The following is a 14,673-nucleotide window of genomic DNA, read 5'->3' on the forward strand; positions in this document are numbered from 1 at the left end:
GGAGTCGACGCCCATGGGCAATGGAGCCGAAATGGGAGGAGTCCCTCGATCTCGTGACTCGAAAAGACTTCTTCGAAGAAAAACAACTTGTAACACTCCGAGCCCAACACTAGATGGCGGGATGTGCACAGCATGTGTATCTGCAGCTACACATGCCATTGAACATAACAATATAGCTGGACCACTGAGAGAACAGTACAGCTGATAGAATTAGAATGATACAGCAGCAGAATCTGTGTGAGTGTAAGCTTGGGTGATTAGATAACATTTTATCACTCACCGAGAGCTTGATCTCTTTTGCTCGGTTGGCATACTTCAGAGTGTTGTAGGTATCATCGTAGCTGAGGTGGGATGGGCTGATCGCTGCAATCATCACAGTGCGACAGTTTCCCCCGATGGAATCCTTTAGTAAACGGGTCAGCTTACTGTCCCGGTAAGGGATGTGTGGCTTTTTACTCTATAAAGACAGGGTAGTTGTCAGGCTACATACTGTTGTAATATAAGAGACTGGGTTTAAGGTGGTTAAAACACAACCATTTGGGTACCAAAGCAGCATAGGAAGAGTGCAACAGAGAGATAGCACAGGCACCTATGTATGTGGAGTAAGAGATACAATAAAGGCAGGAAAAAAAAAACATCAAAAGTGAAAGCAATTACGCATCTTGTGTGATATTAGAATTATGGCATGAACTTGAAACTTTCCGTGCAGAATGTATGCATTTATGTATGCAGTGGAAAATACGAAGCAACTACCTCCTGCATTCATAGGAACCCTCACCAAGGGCACAATGACACAAACATCTGTGGAGTGGAATAATCAGGCGATGGGTCTAGCATGTCTGGGAAAGGACTTCTGCGCATAATTGTCTCTTTCCACAACTCCTGGGAGATGGCTAATTTACCTCTGTATAATGGCCAGAACAGCCCGAAAGATGAGGAATTAGATAAACAGGTCGTCTTACCTTGGCATCGGCTAGGGCATTAATAACATTAATGAGCGCCAGAAGAGACCGGTTAATGTTGGCTCCTTCCCGCTGACGATCCCCCTTGGCATTAGTGGAGGAGGCTCGCTCAGATCCAGCTAGGTCAATGAGGCTCATCTTCGCCACCCGTAAATCCCGGTTAATGCCAGCTGCCCGATCCTGCTGCTTCACGTAGATCTGCAGCAAAAGGACAGTTGCCTTTGAGAGACTGCAACGAACAGACCCCACTGAAAGATTTAAGAATTAGAACTCAAGCGGGTCTACAGTACATGGCCGGATCAAATATTCAGAGTACAAGTGGAAAGCAGTAAAAGAGCAGACACAACTGTTACACTAGGAATCAGTAATGTTTATGTGAACAGCGTCTTAAGTAAACATATTTCACTACAGTAATCTGAATCCTTCTTGGATCACATGGGCGATTTCCCTACTTGTCCTGGAATGCTGTAATCAGAAATCCAACAGACACCTTCCTGTAAATCAGGAATCATTAATACAGTCCCATTTTAAACTGATTCTGCGTTTTGTCATGCATTATTTCTTTCAGTAGTTAGCAACCATGCACAAATCCTGTTTCGAAACATACCATATTGTTCTAAAAACGTCAAATGGTGTCCAGAATCCTTTTGTACTCAAGTCACATTTAAGGAGACACATAATGCCTTTGTGTAGGAGCCTGGCCTGGCTTGTAGCGGGTACCAAGGGGTACTTACACCTTGCACCAGGTCCAGGTATCCCTTATTAGTGTAGAGGGGTATCTAGCAGCTTAGGCTGATAGAAAAGGTAGCTTAGCAGAGCAGCTTAGGCTGAACTAGGAGACGAGTGAAGCTCCTACAGTACCACTAGTGTCAAATGCACAATATCATAAGAAAACACAGATATACTAAAAATAAAGGTACTTTATTTTTATGACAATATGCCAAAAGTATCTCAGTGAGTACCCTCAGTATGAGGATACCAAATATACACAAGATATATGTACACAATACCAAAATATGCAGTAATAGCAATAGAAAACCGTGCAAACAATGTATAGTCACAATAGAATGCAATGGGGGCACATAGGGATAGGGGCAACACAAACCATATACTCCAAAAGTGGAATGCGAACCACGAATGGACCCCAAACCTATGTGACCTTGTAGAGGGTCGCTGGGACTGTAAGAAAACAGTGAGGGTTAGAAAAATAGCCCACCCCAAGACCCTGAAAAGTGGGTGCAGAGTGCACCTAAGTTCCCCAGAGAGCACAGAAGTCATGATAGGGGAATTCTGCAAGGAAGACCAACACCAGCAATGCAACAACGATGGATTTCCTGATGAGAGTACCTGTGGAACAAGGGGACCAAGTCCAAGAGTCACGATCAAGTCGGGAGTGGGCAGATGCCCAGGAAATACCAGCTGTGGGTGCAAAGAAGCTGCCACCGGATGGTAGAAGCTGTGGATTCTGCAAGAACGAAGAGGACTAGGAACTTCCCCTTTGGAGGATGGATGTCCCACGTCGTGAAGAAGCTTGCAGAGGTGTTTCTGTGCAGAAAGACTGCAAACAAGCCTTGCTAGCTGCAAGGGTCGCGGTTAGGGTTTTTGGATGCTGCTGTGGCCCAGGAGGGACCAGGATGTCGACAATTGCGTGAGGAGACAGAGGGGGCATCCAGCAAGAAAAAGAGCCCATTCAGAAGCAAGCAGCACCCGCAGAAGTGCCGGAACAGGCACTACGAAGTGGAGTGAACCGGAGCTCACCCGAAGTCACAAAGGAGGGTCCCACGACGACGGAGGACAACTCAGGAGGTCGTGCACTGCAGGTTAGAGTGCCGGGGACCTAGGCTTGGCTGTGCACAAAGGAAATCCTGGAAGAGTGCACAGGAGCTGGAGCAGCTGCAAATCACGCGGTTCCCAACAATGCAGTCTAGCGTGGGGAGGCAAGGACTTACATCCACCAAACTTGGACTGAAGAGTCACTGGACTGTGGGAGTCACTTGGACAGAGTTGCTGAGTTCAAGGGACCTCGCTCGTCGTGCTGAGAGGAGACCCAGAGGACCGGTGATGCAGTTCTTTGGTGCCTGCGGTTGCAGGGGGAACATTCCGTCGACCCACGGGAGATTTCTTCTGAGCTTCTAGTTCAGAGAGGAGGCAGACTACCCCCACAGCATGCACCACCAGGAAAACAGTCCAGAAGGCGGCCGGATCAGCGTTACAAGGTCGCAGTAGTCGTGTTTGCTACTTTGTTGCAGTTTTGCAGGCTTCCAGAGCAGTCAGCGGTCGATTCCTTGGCAGAAGGTGAAGAGAGAGATGCAGAGGAACTCTGATGAGCTCTTGCATTCGTTATCTAAAGAATTCCCCAAAGCAGAGACCCTAAATAGCCAGAAAAGGAGGTTTGGCTACCTAGGAGAGAGGATAGGCTAGCAACACCTGAAGGAGCCTATCAGAAGGAGTCTCTGATGTCACCTGCTGGCACTGGCCACTCAGAGCAGTCCAGTGTGCCAGCAGCACCTCTGTTTCCAAGATGGCAGAGGTCTGGAGCACACTGGAGGAGCTCTGGGCACCTCCCAGGGGAGGTGCAGGTCAGTGGAGTGGTCACTCCCATTTCCTTTGTCCAGTTTCGCGCCAGAGCAGGGCTGGGGGCATCCCTTAACCGGTGTAGACTGGCTTATGCAGAAATGGGCACCATCTGTGCCCATGAAAGCATTTCCAGAGGCTGGGGGAGGCTACTCCTCCCCAGCCCTAATACATTTTTCCAAAGGGAGAGGGTGTAACACCCTCTCTCTGAGGAAGTCCTTTGTTCTGCCTTCCTGGGCCAAGCCTAGCTGGACCCCAGGAGAGCAGAAACCTGTCTGAGGGGTTGGCATCAGCAGTAGCTGCAGTGAAACCCCTGGAAAGGTAGTTTGGCAGTACCCGGGTCTGTGCTAGAGACTCGGGGGATCATGGAATTGTCTCCCCAATGCCAGAATGGCATTGGGGTGACAATGCCATGATCTTAGACATGTTACATGGCCATGTTCGGAGTTACCATTGTGACGCTATACATGTCGTGACATATGTATAGTGCACGCGTGTAATGGTGTCCCCGCACTCACAAAGTCCGGGGAATTTGCCCTGAACAATGTGGGAGCACCTTGGCTAGTGCCAGGGTGCCCACACACTAAGTAACTTAGCACCCAACCTTTACCAGGTAAAGGTTAGACATATAGGTGACTTATAAGTTACTTAATTGCAGTGGTAAATGGCTGTGAAATAACGTGGATGTTATTTCACTCAGGCTGCAATGGCAAGCCTGTGTAAGAATTGTCAGAGCTCCCTATGGGTGGCAAAAGAAATGCTGCAGCCCATAGGGATCTCCTGGAACCCCAATACCCTGGGTACCTCAGTACCATATACTAGGGAATTATAAGGGTGTTCCAGTATGCCAATGTAAATTGGTGAAATTGGTCACTAGCCTGTTAGTGACAATTTGGAAAGAAATGAGAGAGCATAACCACTGAGGTTCTGGGTAGCAGAGCCTCAGTGAGACAGTTAGTCATAACACAGGTAACACATACAGGGCACACTTATGAGCACTGGGGCCCTGGCTGGCAGGGTCCCAGTGACACATACAACTAAAACAACATATATACAGTGAATTATGGGGGTAACATGCCAGGCAAGATGGTACTTTCCTACACTTTGGTTGGAACACTCACCTGGAATACAGCATGGGATCGCGAAGAAGTAGCATTAGCATCAGTGGGATGCTGAGTACGGTTCTTATTCCCATTGGCCAACATCTGCAGCAGCTGTTCAGCAGACTCGGGCTGAAAGTAAACACAGATCAGCATTGACAACAGCTGTACAGTTCTCGGAGGAGGTTAATTAAACATCTGGGATGGGTTCAGCAGTTCCACTGTGAGCAAAGCCCTGCCATGTGTCAAAAAGGTGTGTAATTTGTCCATCCTTACAAGCTTCAACAATCCTTACAGACCACCACCACTGCAGAGATGTTTGGTCTATACAAAAATAAGGTCACATGACTGGACGAACACTTAGAAAAGCTGACTGGGCTAAAGCATAGGCAACCACATCATGTTCTTCTGCCAAAACAGTTACTTACCTCCGGTAACACTCTTTCTGTTGGGCACTGTATCAAACTACAGATTCCTTGACCTTGTGATACCCTAAGGAGCCAGAATGGGTCCAGAGATTTTTCTCAGCAATTCCCGCATGTGCTGGTGGGTGGCGTCATATGCAGGCCTTGAAACATCATAAAATGTTACTAGACCTGCAGGTCTAGTGACTTGAATAATCCACTGGACCCAACTGTAATGCTCTCGCCCAATAAACTGGTTTCAAATTTTGTGATCCTACGCAAATATATTATTTTACCAAGCCTCTTTTTTCTTCATTATCACGAGACCACCTTCAAAAAGGTGAGTTTGGCATGTGTGCTATAGAAAAAAACTATTTTGTTTGATTTACTGGACTAAACATTTGCTCCATACTCACAATAAGAATCTAGCCCAAATATAGGGTGCAAATGACCTCTGACATGCCTTAGTTCATTAATAGCATTGGCATCAGGGCGGGGACAAGAATGTTTCTTAATTCATTCCTTTAAAAACTCTCACTTTTAATAAATACTCTCAATGCAACGATGTAATCTGATGTACTAGGATAAAATGCAATAATGTGTTAAAAAAAAAAAAAAAAAAAAAAAAAAACACAATTTGTTCAATTTCGAGGTCACCATATCATATTCTAACATGATTTTTGGAGCATAATTTACATACCAAATATTTTTAAGGCTTGGTTTATGCATGCAGAGCGGACCCTTGGCTCCGAACTCCCTGTGAATTTGTTGGCTTGCCCATCCTCTACTGAGCACGAGGTGGGTGAGATGAGGTTCTCCAGTGCACAAAAGACTGGACACTGCATTTTCTCAGAGGTGGCGAAAAGATCAAGCCTGGGTTCTCCCCATTGGTGGAAGATGCCCCATGCCAACTCATGAGCGTAATCACCATTTGTGATCTACTGAGCAACGCTGGCCGAGTCTGACCTAGCATTTAAAGGTCCTGCCAAGTGCTGTACGACCGAGATGCCATGACGACTCATCCAGTTCTAGAGACGCACATCTTCCTATATACAATTAATGACCCATACTCCACCCTGCTGCTTGTTGCAGTACCACCAGGCAGTGTTGTTGTCCATCAGGACCTGCACCCTTCCCTTTTGATGGATGGGAGGGAGGCTTTTAGTATCACCCAAACAGCCTGCAAATCCAACAGATATGCCAAAGACCTAAGCCCTCTGATCTCTAAGGTGGCTTCTCCAAACCAGTAACAATGCATGTCACTACTTTTAGCTCTGGGTGAGGTAGTGAGAGGGATCTGCCACCGGTCTAATTGTGATCAAGCAGCCACCACTGCAGATCCTTTTCAGTCTCCTCCAACACCTGACTGGAATCCAACAGGATTCCTTGGTGCTGAGCCACTGAAACTTCAGATCCACTGCAGAGCCCACATGTGGCACCTGGTATGGTCCCCAAGCAAGATACATGAGGCCAAGAAGTCTCCAAATGATCTCGCCAAAATACAGGTCAAAGGTCGAAATATCAGCATCATAGCCCAGGACTCATGGAGGCGGAGGGATGGCTCCAAACTGCACCATACCCAAAACGGCACTAATGACGCAGAGCACCTGCATACAGTCAGGTTGACTTTGGCCCCTTGATCAAGAACCCCAAAGATGTTAGGAGGCTCGCCATTATCTGGAGGTGGTCTGCAGATGAGGTGGGCATGCCTTGAACAGCCAGTCAAGGTATGGGAAGACTGGTAATCCCAAACTGACTGACCTGAAGGATATACTGGTGGATGAGAACATTTGTTTTCGAAAGGCCTCCATACACTCTGATTCCCTACCCAGAGACATGGAAGGAAAAGAGTTAGAGTTAATCATGCAAATTGACGAATATATCACACACTTACAGGGGTAGGGTAGTAGAAGAGGAAAGGTGGGTTACCTGGGGCAAGTCTTTATCACCTACTGATTTGCCTGTTCACAGGAGGGCAAGAACCAGCCTTTGCCTAAGTGCCCATTAAGGTGTCTGTAAGGGATTCACTTAAAGAGAGGGGTCTAGAGGAAGTCTGGCCTGGCTGCAAGACTTTCATCAAGAAGTAAGTTTTGCAACTCCACTGAAGGCAGCTGGCGTTCAAGGACTTTTGCAGCGGAACTGATAACCATGGCAAATGATGCAGATTCCTCTGTGGAAGTTTTAGGTAGAGAGCTGAGGCCAGTGTCAGGCGGCGTATCAAGACCACAGTCAGCTTGGAAAAAAAAAATAATAATAATTCGCCTCCACATAAAGTTGGGAATCATCATCAGCAGGGAGTCAAGGGTCAGAGAACCTCTGAGGTAAAGGAAGAGTTCGATCAGTGTCTGAATGAGGCTGCAGAAGCTGTGATTGAGGAGGGCGTGACTTCGGCTTAGGTTGCAGCATATTCACTTCTGTGCAGACAATCAGTTCTTCCTCCAGTGCTGGCGGTCTCCGTACTGTCATCAATGCATGGGGAACTAGCGACGATCTCGTGTTAGGTGTAAAATCGGAGCATGTGGTTTTGGGGTGGGTGGGTGAATTGGTGGAGGCATTTACCCTTGCACGCTGTGAAAATTTTTGCAGCAGAACTTTGTCATTGGCAAAACAGATGAAATCAACTGATGTTGTGGAGCTGGTGTGGAGCATATGTGTGGCCGACGTGGAGCCGCACAATGCCACCTACCAGAGCAGGAGGAACTGCTGAGAAAAAACTCTGGATCCTAAATGGAGCCTGAGTGTATTCACAAGGTGAGGAATCTGCAGCTAGAAGTATCCATCAGAAATGTGACTTAGTATGCCTCAGATCTAAGGGCTTTGCCAATGCACTGATCCAATGGGACATTTTTTTTTGACTTTGCTGTACACAAGACGGCTTTAATTTGCATACAGTGTCAGAGCACAGATTAAGGGGCCATTAAATTCTTTCTCAAGAACCACAATCTTTCTCTATTGCGCACTCAGAGGTCTTATCCCAACAACAATCAAAACATACCTGGTGGAGTGAAAGACCTTGCACAACAACCCCTTTCTGAGGGTCTTCCCGGATGGCAAGAAACCCCTTCGGCTGCAACAAGTCCTGGATCTGTTCATTATATACCTGAAATAGAAAGCGTGCAGGCATCAGATATCCCAAGCCACAAACTGCAAGAGGAATTAGGGAGCTGACAAAAGTCCACTTCCATGAGGGATTGTCCACAAGTGAAAACAATAAAAGAAGCATCTAAAATTTGGAATTTCCATAAGAAAAAACAAGTAAAGAAGTACCCAAAAAGCCAACCAAGTTGGGGGGGGGGGAGGGCTAATCTGGTGTCCACCCACTCCCTGTGAAGAATGGGAGATATTTTATGAGGGGATAAATGAGTGGAATTGAGCAGTGCTAGAAACTAAAGCCAAACACTACATCACCCAAAGACAGAAACCCACAATCACTCCCAAGAAGTAAAAGAGGCTTCGAGCATTGGTATAACTTCATTATTTTTGGCTTTAAGGAATCACGTGTGAGTTTTCCAGACAATTACTGCAGAAATTGGTGCAGCTCCGAACATACCTCCAGATAGGATATTAGAACCTCGCAGAGTTTCTCTTCCTTGATTTCCTCGATGCGGCGGTACAACTCAACCATGGTCAGGAACATTACACCTGGGTCCATCTCAGTCCCCAGCATTGTGTGGGTTTTACCAGCACCTGTTGCTCCATAAGCAAACACTAAAAGGGCAAGAACAAGCACACACAATGATGGGATGAAGAGCATCAGCACTAGAATGAAACTTGTACGCAGATGTAGCAGATGGAAACTGAAGAGTGACAACGGTGACAAAGGACAATATCAAAAGTATAACAAACAAGCATGAAGTAGGGACAGTAGATAAGAAAAGAAGTTGCATTGAGAGTGGTATGCACAAAACAATTATCCTTAAAGACAACAGTCCCTTGCAAACCTCAAAGATAATGTGGGTTCATGCAGCTGTAGAATATACATTAATTCAAATACATACATACATAACACAGTTAAAACAACCACACAAGGATACCTTCAGAGACAACAAGCATTGGCAAAGCAATAGGTCTCACCTACTAGAGCAATTGGCTTTGCTAATGATTTGTGGTCAATGTTGTACAGCAGCGCAACTGAAACTTCAGTTGGCAGGCTGGATGCCTGTTGCAGGCATTTATACGTAATCTGTATACTACTAGTTTAAAATCTTCAGATTTTCGAATCACTGAGAATAACCAAATGAGAAAGATTACGAATAATAATGCTGATAAAATGTTTTGTATTGCGTTTTTACCATGTTTTTTGGCACTATAAATCCCATGTGTACTATTATCTAACACAATCATACTTAAGTTACCAACCTTGAAAAATGAAAGGTAGAGCACACCAAACTAGGAATCAAACCTGTACCTTGTAGGCTTTGCAAAAATTCCAGCAGTGAATATAGCTTACATAACATAGCAAAACTATCTCCCCTGTTAATACATGTAAGATTTGGTACCAGATACCTGTGAGTGTGAAGCCATGTGTAGGAAGTTGGCTCTGTGCACACTATTTCTTACTTTGAAATAGTATATACAGAGTCCAAGGGTTCCCCTTAGAGGTAAGATAGTGGCAGAAGTAGATAATTCTAATGCTCTATTTTTGTGGTAGTGTGGTCGAGCAGTAGGCTTATCAGAGGGTAGTGTTAAGCATTTGTTGTACACACACAGGCAATAAATGAGGAACACACACTCAGATACTTAACTCCAGGCCAACAGTTTTTTTATATTGAAAAATATATTTTCTTAGTTTATTTTAAGAACCACAGGTTCAAGATTTACAGTTAATACTTTAAATGTATGGTACTTCACTTAGATACTTTAGGAACTTTGAATGAAAACAATATCATGTACAGTCTTTGTAAAAATGGCAATAAGCTATTTTCAAAGTGGTCACAGTGCAAAAATAAACAGTTCCTAGGGGAGGTAAGTAAAGATTAGTTTTGGAGGTAAGTAAAACACTTACAAGTCTCACGTTTGGGGCATAGGCAGCCCACCGTTGGGGGTTCAAGGCAACCCCAAAGTTACCACACCAGCAGCTCAGGGCCGGTCAGGTGCAGAGGTCAAAGAGGTGCCCAAAACACATAGGCGCCTATGGGGAACAGGGATGCTCCGGTTCCAGTCTGTTAGCAGGTAAGTACCTGCATCCTCTGGGGGCAGACCAGGGAGGGGTTTTGTAGGGCACGTGGGGGTGGGAGGATTATATGAGGGGGGGACATGAGAAGGCACACAAAGTACACCCTCAGCTGCACATGGGCGGCCGGGTGCAGTGAGCAAAGCATGCGTGGGGTTTCAGGTAGGTAACAATGGAGGGACCCGGGGGTCACTTTAGCGGTGCAGGCACGGGGGGCTCCTTGGGGGTAGCCACCACCTGGGCTAGGCAGAGGGTTGCCTGGGGGGGTCACTCCTGCGTCGAAGTTCGGTTCCTTCAGGTCCTGGGGGCTGCGGGTGCAGTGTTGGTTCCGGGCGTCGGGTCCCTTAGTCATTTTCTCCCCACCAACACACACAAGCAGTGAAGCTGTGTGCATGTGCTGAGTGAGGGTTCCCTAGGGTGGCATAAGACATGCTGCAGCCCTTAGAGACGATCCCTGGTATCAGGGCCCTTGATACCAGGGGGTACCAGTTACAAGGGACTTACCCGAGTGCCAGGGTTGTGCCAATTGTGGAGACAAAGGTACAGTTTAGGGAAAGAACACTGGTGCTGGGGCCTGGTTAGCAGGGTCACAGCACACTTTCAAATCATAAATTAGCATCAGCAAAGGCAAACAGTTAGGGGGTAACCATACCAAGGAGGCATTTCCTTACACCATGTTTCCAGCACTAGGTTTTCATTTACAAAAACAATGCATTCTGGAAGAAGTTGTCTGAATAGCACTTTGATCGAGCTGAAGAAACTAGAAATCCATAGTGGCTCTTGGCAACCCCAACAGCAGATGCGCAGGCATTGATAATATTAGTGGCGATAAAAGAAAATACATCAATATCCCTGAGATATATAAAAGCCTTTAAATTGACTAGAGACATCAGATTTGTACTGTTCTGCACATCCTCATTGTAGGAAGCTGGCCTGGTGTGTGGTGAACACCCTTGATGTTATCACCTTATGCCAGGCCCAGGCATCCCCTATTAGTGAAGTCTAGGAAGCCAGGGCTCTCTAGAGGTAGCTGTGGATGAACAGCCAAGACGTATCTAGGAAACATGCAAAGCTTAAGCAATACCACTATAGTCACACAGCAACTGATCACACATGAAAGAACCACACAGTTACAAAAATAACGGTACTCTATTATAGTAACAACACTAAATTACTAATAGGCACTCCCCCCTAACTGTAGATAAGTACAGAGTGTTAGTGTGACCCCCAGCAACCAGGAGAGCAGAAGTAAGTACCTGGTCTTCCCAAGGACTAACAAGAGGACTTGAAAAAAGGATTATACAAGAACAGGACCAGACAAGAAGAAACCAAATGTGGATTCCCGTAGAAGAGGTCCTGCAAAAGAAGGGGACAGAGTCCAGCCCACAATGGAGTGTCCAGTGGGGGTAGGACCCACTACTCACCATTCTGAGGTTGCAGAACCAGGGCAACGAGGGGAGAAGATGGCCAGCTGTGGAGCTCAGGAGCTGAAGAGGAGTCCTTGGAGCGGTGCAGTGGTGGCCCACATCAGTTGTCGGGTTGCAGATGGTCAATGGTGCAGGAGAACCACCAACAACCCTTGGCAAATGCAAGAGGAGCAAAACAAGACTTGCAAGGCTGAAGAGGACCAGCAAGGCCCAGAGGACTAGACCCTGGAAGGGGGTCCAAGGTGAAGCTCAGGCAGTCGAGAGGGTCAGCAGAAGCCGTCGCAGCCCCACAGGCAACCTACTGCCAGCAGGCACAGTAAGTCGAAGTGAGGTCCAGTCAGCACACCTGAAGAGGAGTCCCACGTTGCTGGAGCAGCAGGGAGGAGACTTTTCTTGGCAGGAAGAAGTACTTGGGGTCGGGCTACTCAGAGCCTGAAGATCCCTTGGAGCCGGAGCAAACAAGCCTTGGTAGTGGCGAGAGTGGTGGTGCACAGGGGTTCTGTCCTGCAAGAAAAGGCAAGCGCTTACCGTCTCCCAAGTTGGACACCTGGTAGAAAGGACCGAAGGGACCACTCCAGACCACCACCTGTGTTGCACAATCCAGGCAGTTCCAGAGGAGAGCAGATCCATGCAGCCAGATTTTGTTGCAGTTGGTGCCTGCAGATGCAGAGGAGTGATTCCTTCACTCAAAGGGAGATGCCTTCTTACTTCTAGGTGCACGCTGAAATCTTGCCGAGCTCAGAGAATACACAGCCGGGGAAATATTGCAGCTGCTGGAAGGAGCCGGAGAAACAATGTTGAAAAGCGAAGTCGTTGCCAGGGTTGCAGCTTGTCGGTTCCTAAAGAGTCCAGGTGCGGTTCCAGTGGCCAGAAGAGGAAGTAAACAATGCAGAGAAGTCCTGGTGGAATCTTGCAAGTCGAATCTGGGGACCCACCCTCAAGAGAGTCCCTAAATAGCCCTAAAAGGGGGTTTGTTCTTTAAGGTGGGTAGTACCCCCTCCCTCCAAATAATATTCCAGTTTCTTACACAATCCATCTGCTGTTGGTAGCCAGAGGTGGATGTGTATGTAAGTAGGTGAACAAAGTCCAGTAGCAAAATGTAGAACATTGTCTAGAAGTGTGAGGTGTGAAGTAACAAATGGGGAGGCCAACCGAAAGACTATCAGAGAACTATAGTCTATTGAAGACCAGTAAGTCAGAGTGATCTTGTTGTATTGAATAGTTTCAGCAAGCGGATCTTCCATGTCAGCTGTGATTAATGTATTGGTGATAAACATTTCTATCCTCACTGATGGACTACAGACAAGAGAAGTTTTTAGCTGACAAGTCTAAACTAAATGAGTTAAGAGGAAATAGGAAGGTACTGGTTAAAAGGGGTGGATGTCCTGGAGAAGCAAAAGCATAGAACCTCAGATTTGGAGGAGTTCAGGATAAGTGACCCTAAGGCAGTAGAATAATTGATTGCTCTGAGGCAGTCGGAGAGCTAAAGATGTCATATTGAAATGTAAGAGCATAGGAGGGTGAAAATGGTATCTGGTGGATGCGTAAGATGGCAGTGGCAGGCAGTGACCAGGGTAGTCAAGGTATCCCTGACAGCAGTTATTTTTGAAATATAAATAGCAAAACATTTTCCAGACTGTAGGAAGTTGGCTCTGTATGTACTATTTCAAAGTAAGAAATAGCATGCACAGAGTCCAAGGGTTCCCCTTTGTGGTAGTGTGGTCGAGCAGTAGGCTTATCGGAGGGTAGTGTTAAGCATTTGTTGTACATACATACAGGCAATAAATGAGGAACACACACTCAAATACAATTCCAGGCCAATAGGTTTTTGTATATAAAAATATATTTTCTTAGTTTATTTTAAGAACCACAGGTTCAAGAGTTACACATAATACTTTAAGTGAAACGTATTTCACTCAGGTATGTTAGGAACTTTGAATCAACAAAATAGCATGTACAGTTGTGTCAAAAATGGCAATAAGCTATTTTCAAACTAGACAGTGCAAAATTAAACAGTTCCTGGGGGAGGTAAGTATTTGTTAGTTCTTGCAGGTAAGTAAAGCACCTACAGGGTTCAAAGTTGGGTCCAAGGTATCTCACCGTTGGGGGTTCAGGGCAACCCCTAAGTTACCACACCAGCAGCTCAGGGCCGGTCAGGTGCAGAGGTCAAAGTGGTGCCCAAAACGCATAGGCTTCAAAGGAGAAGGGGGTGCCCCGGTTCCAGTCTGCCAGCAGGTAAGTACCCGTGACTTCAGAGGGCAGACCAGGGGGGTTTTGTAGGGCACTGGGGGGGGAACACAAGTCAGCACAGAAGGTACACCCTCAGCGGCACGGGGCGGCCGGGTGCAGAGTGCAAACAAGGTTCGAGTTCGCAATAGGTTTCAATGGGAGACCCGGGGGTCTCTTCAGCGATGCAGGCAGGAAAGGGGGGGGGGGGGGCTCCTCAGAGTAGCCACCACCTGGGCTAGGAAGAGGGCCGTCTGGGGGTCGCTCCTGCACTGGAGGTCGGATCCTTAAGGTCCTGGGGGCTGCGGGTGCAGTGTGTTTACCAGGCACCGGGTTCTTTGAAGCAGGCAGTCGCGGTCAGGGGGAGCCTCTGGATTCCCTCTGCAGGCGTCGCTGTGGTGGCTCAGGGGGGTCAACTCTGGCTATTCACGGACTCCCAGTCACCGTGGAGTCCTCCCTGTAGAGTTAGTTTTCCGCAGGTCGAGCCGGGGGCGTCGGGTGCAGAGTGGAAAGTCTCACGCTTCCGGCAGGAAACGTGTGGTCTTTAAAAGTTGCTTCTTTGTTGCAAAGTTGCAGTCTTCGTGGAACAGGGCTGCTGTCCTCGGGAGTTCTTGGTCCTTTTAGATGCAGGGTAGTCCTCTGAGGCTTCAGAGGTCGCTGGACCCTGGGGGACGCATTGCTGTTGCAATTTTTCTCAAAGTGGGGAGACAGGCCGGTAGGGCTGGGGCCAAAGCAGTTGGTGTCTCAGTCTTCTCTGCAGGGCTTCAGGTCAGCAGTCCTTCTTCGTCTTCAGGTTGCAGGAATCTA

The 14,673-nt window shown here is 47.1% G+C and overlaps 1 protein-coding gene across 2 annotated transcripts in view; it reads right to left on the reverse strand.

The window, feature by feature from the left end:
• LOC138246348 (kinesin-like protein KIF18B) overlaps positions 1-14,673 on the reverse strand; it is a 184,680-nt gene that overhangs the window by 84,887 nt on the left and 85,120 nt on the right. For both annotated transcript variants that reach the window (XM_069200862.1, XM_069200861.1), the window contains exons 3-7: positions 8,591-8,748; positions 8,036-8,140; positions 4,658-4,768; positions 963-1,160; positions 281-457 (exon numbers count right to left, since the gene is read on the reverse strand). In XM_069200862.1, coding sequence (XP_069056963.1) covers positions 281-457; positions 963-1,160; positions 4,658-4,768; positions 8,036-8,140; positions 8,591-8,748 — 749 coding nt within the window. The remainder of the gene's footprint in view (positions 1-280; positions 458-962; positions 1,161-4,657; positions 4,769-8,035; positions 8,141-8,590; positions 8,749-14,673) is intronic.

This window comes from Pleurodeles waltl, chromosome 7, assembly GCF_031143425.1.
Source record: "Pleurodeles waltl isolate 20211129_DDA chromosome 7, aPleWal1.hap1.20221129, whole genome shotgun sequence".
Taxonomy (NCBI): domain Eukaryota; kingdom Metazoa; phylum Chordata; class Amphibia; order Caudata; family Salamandridae; genus Pleurodeles; species Pleurodeles waltl.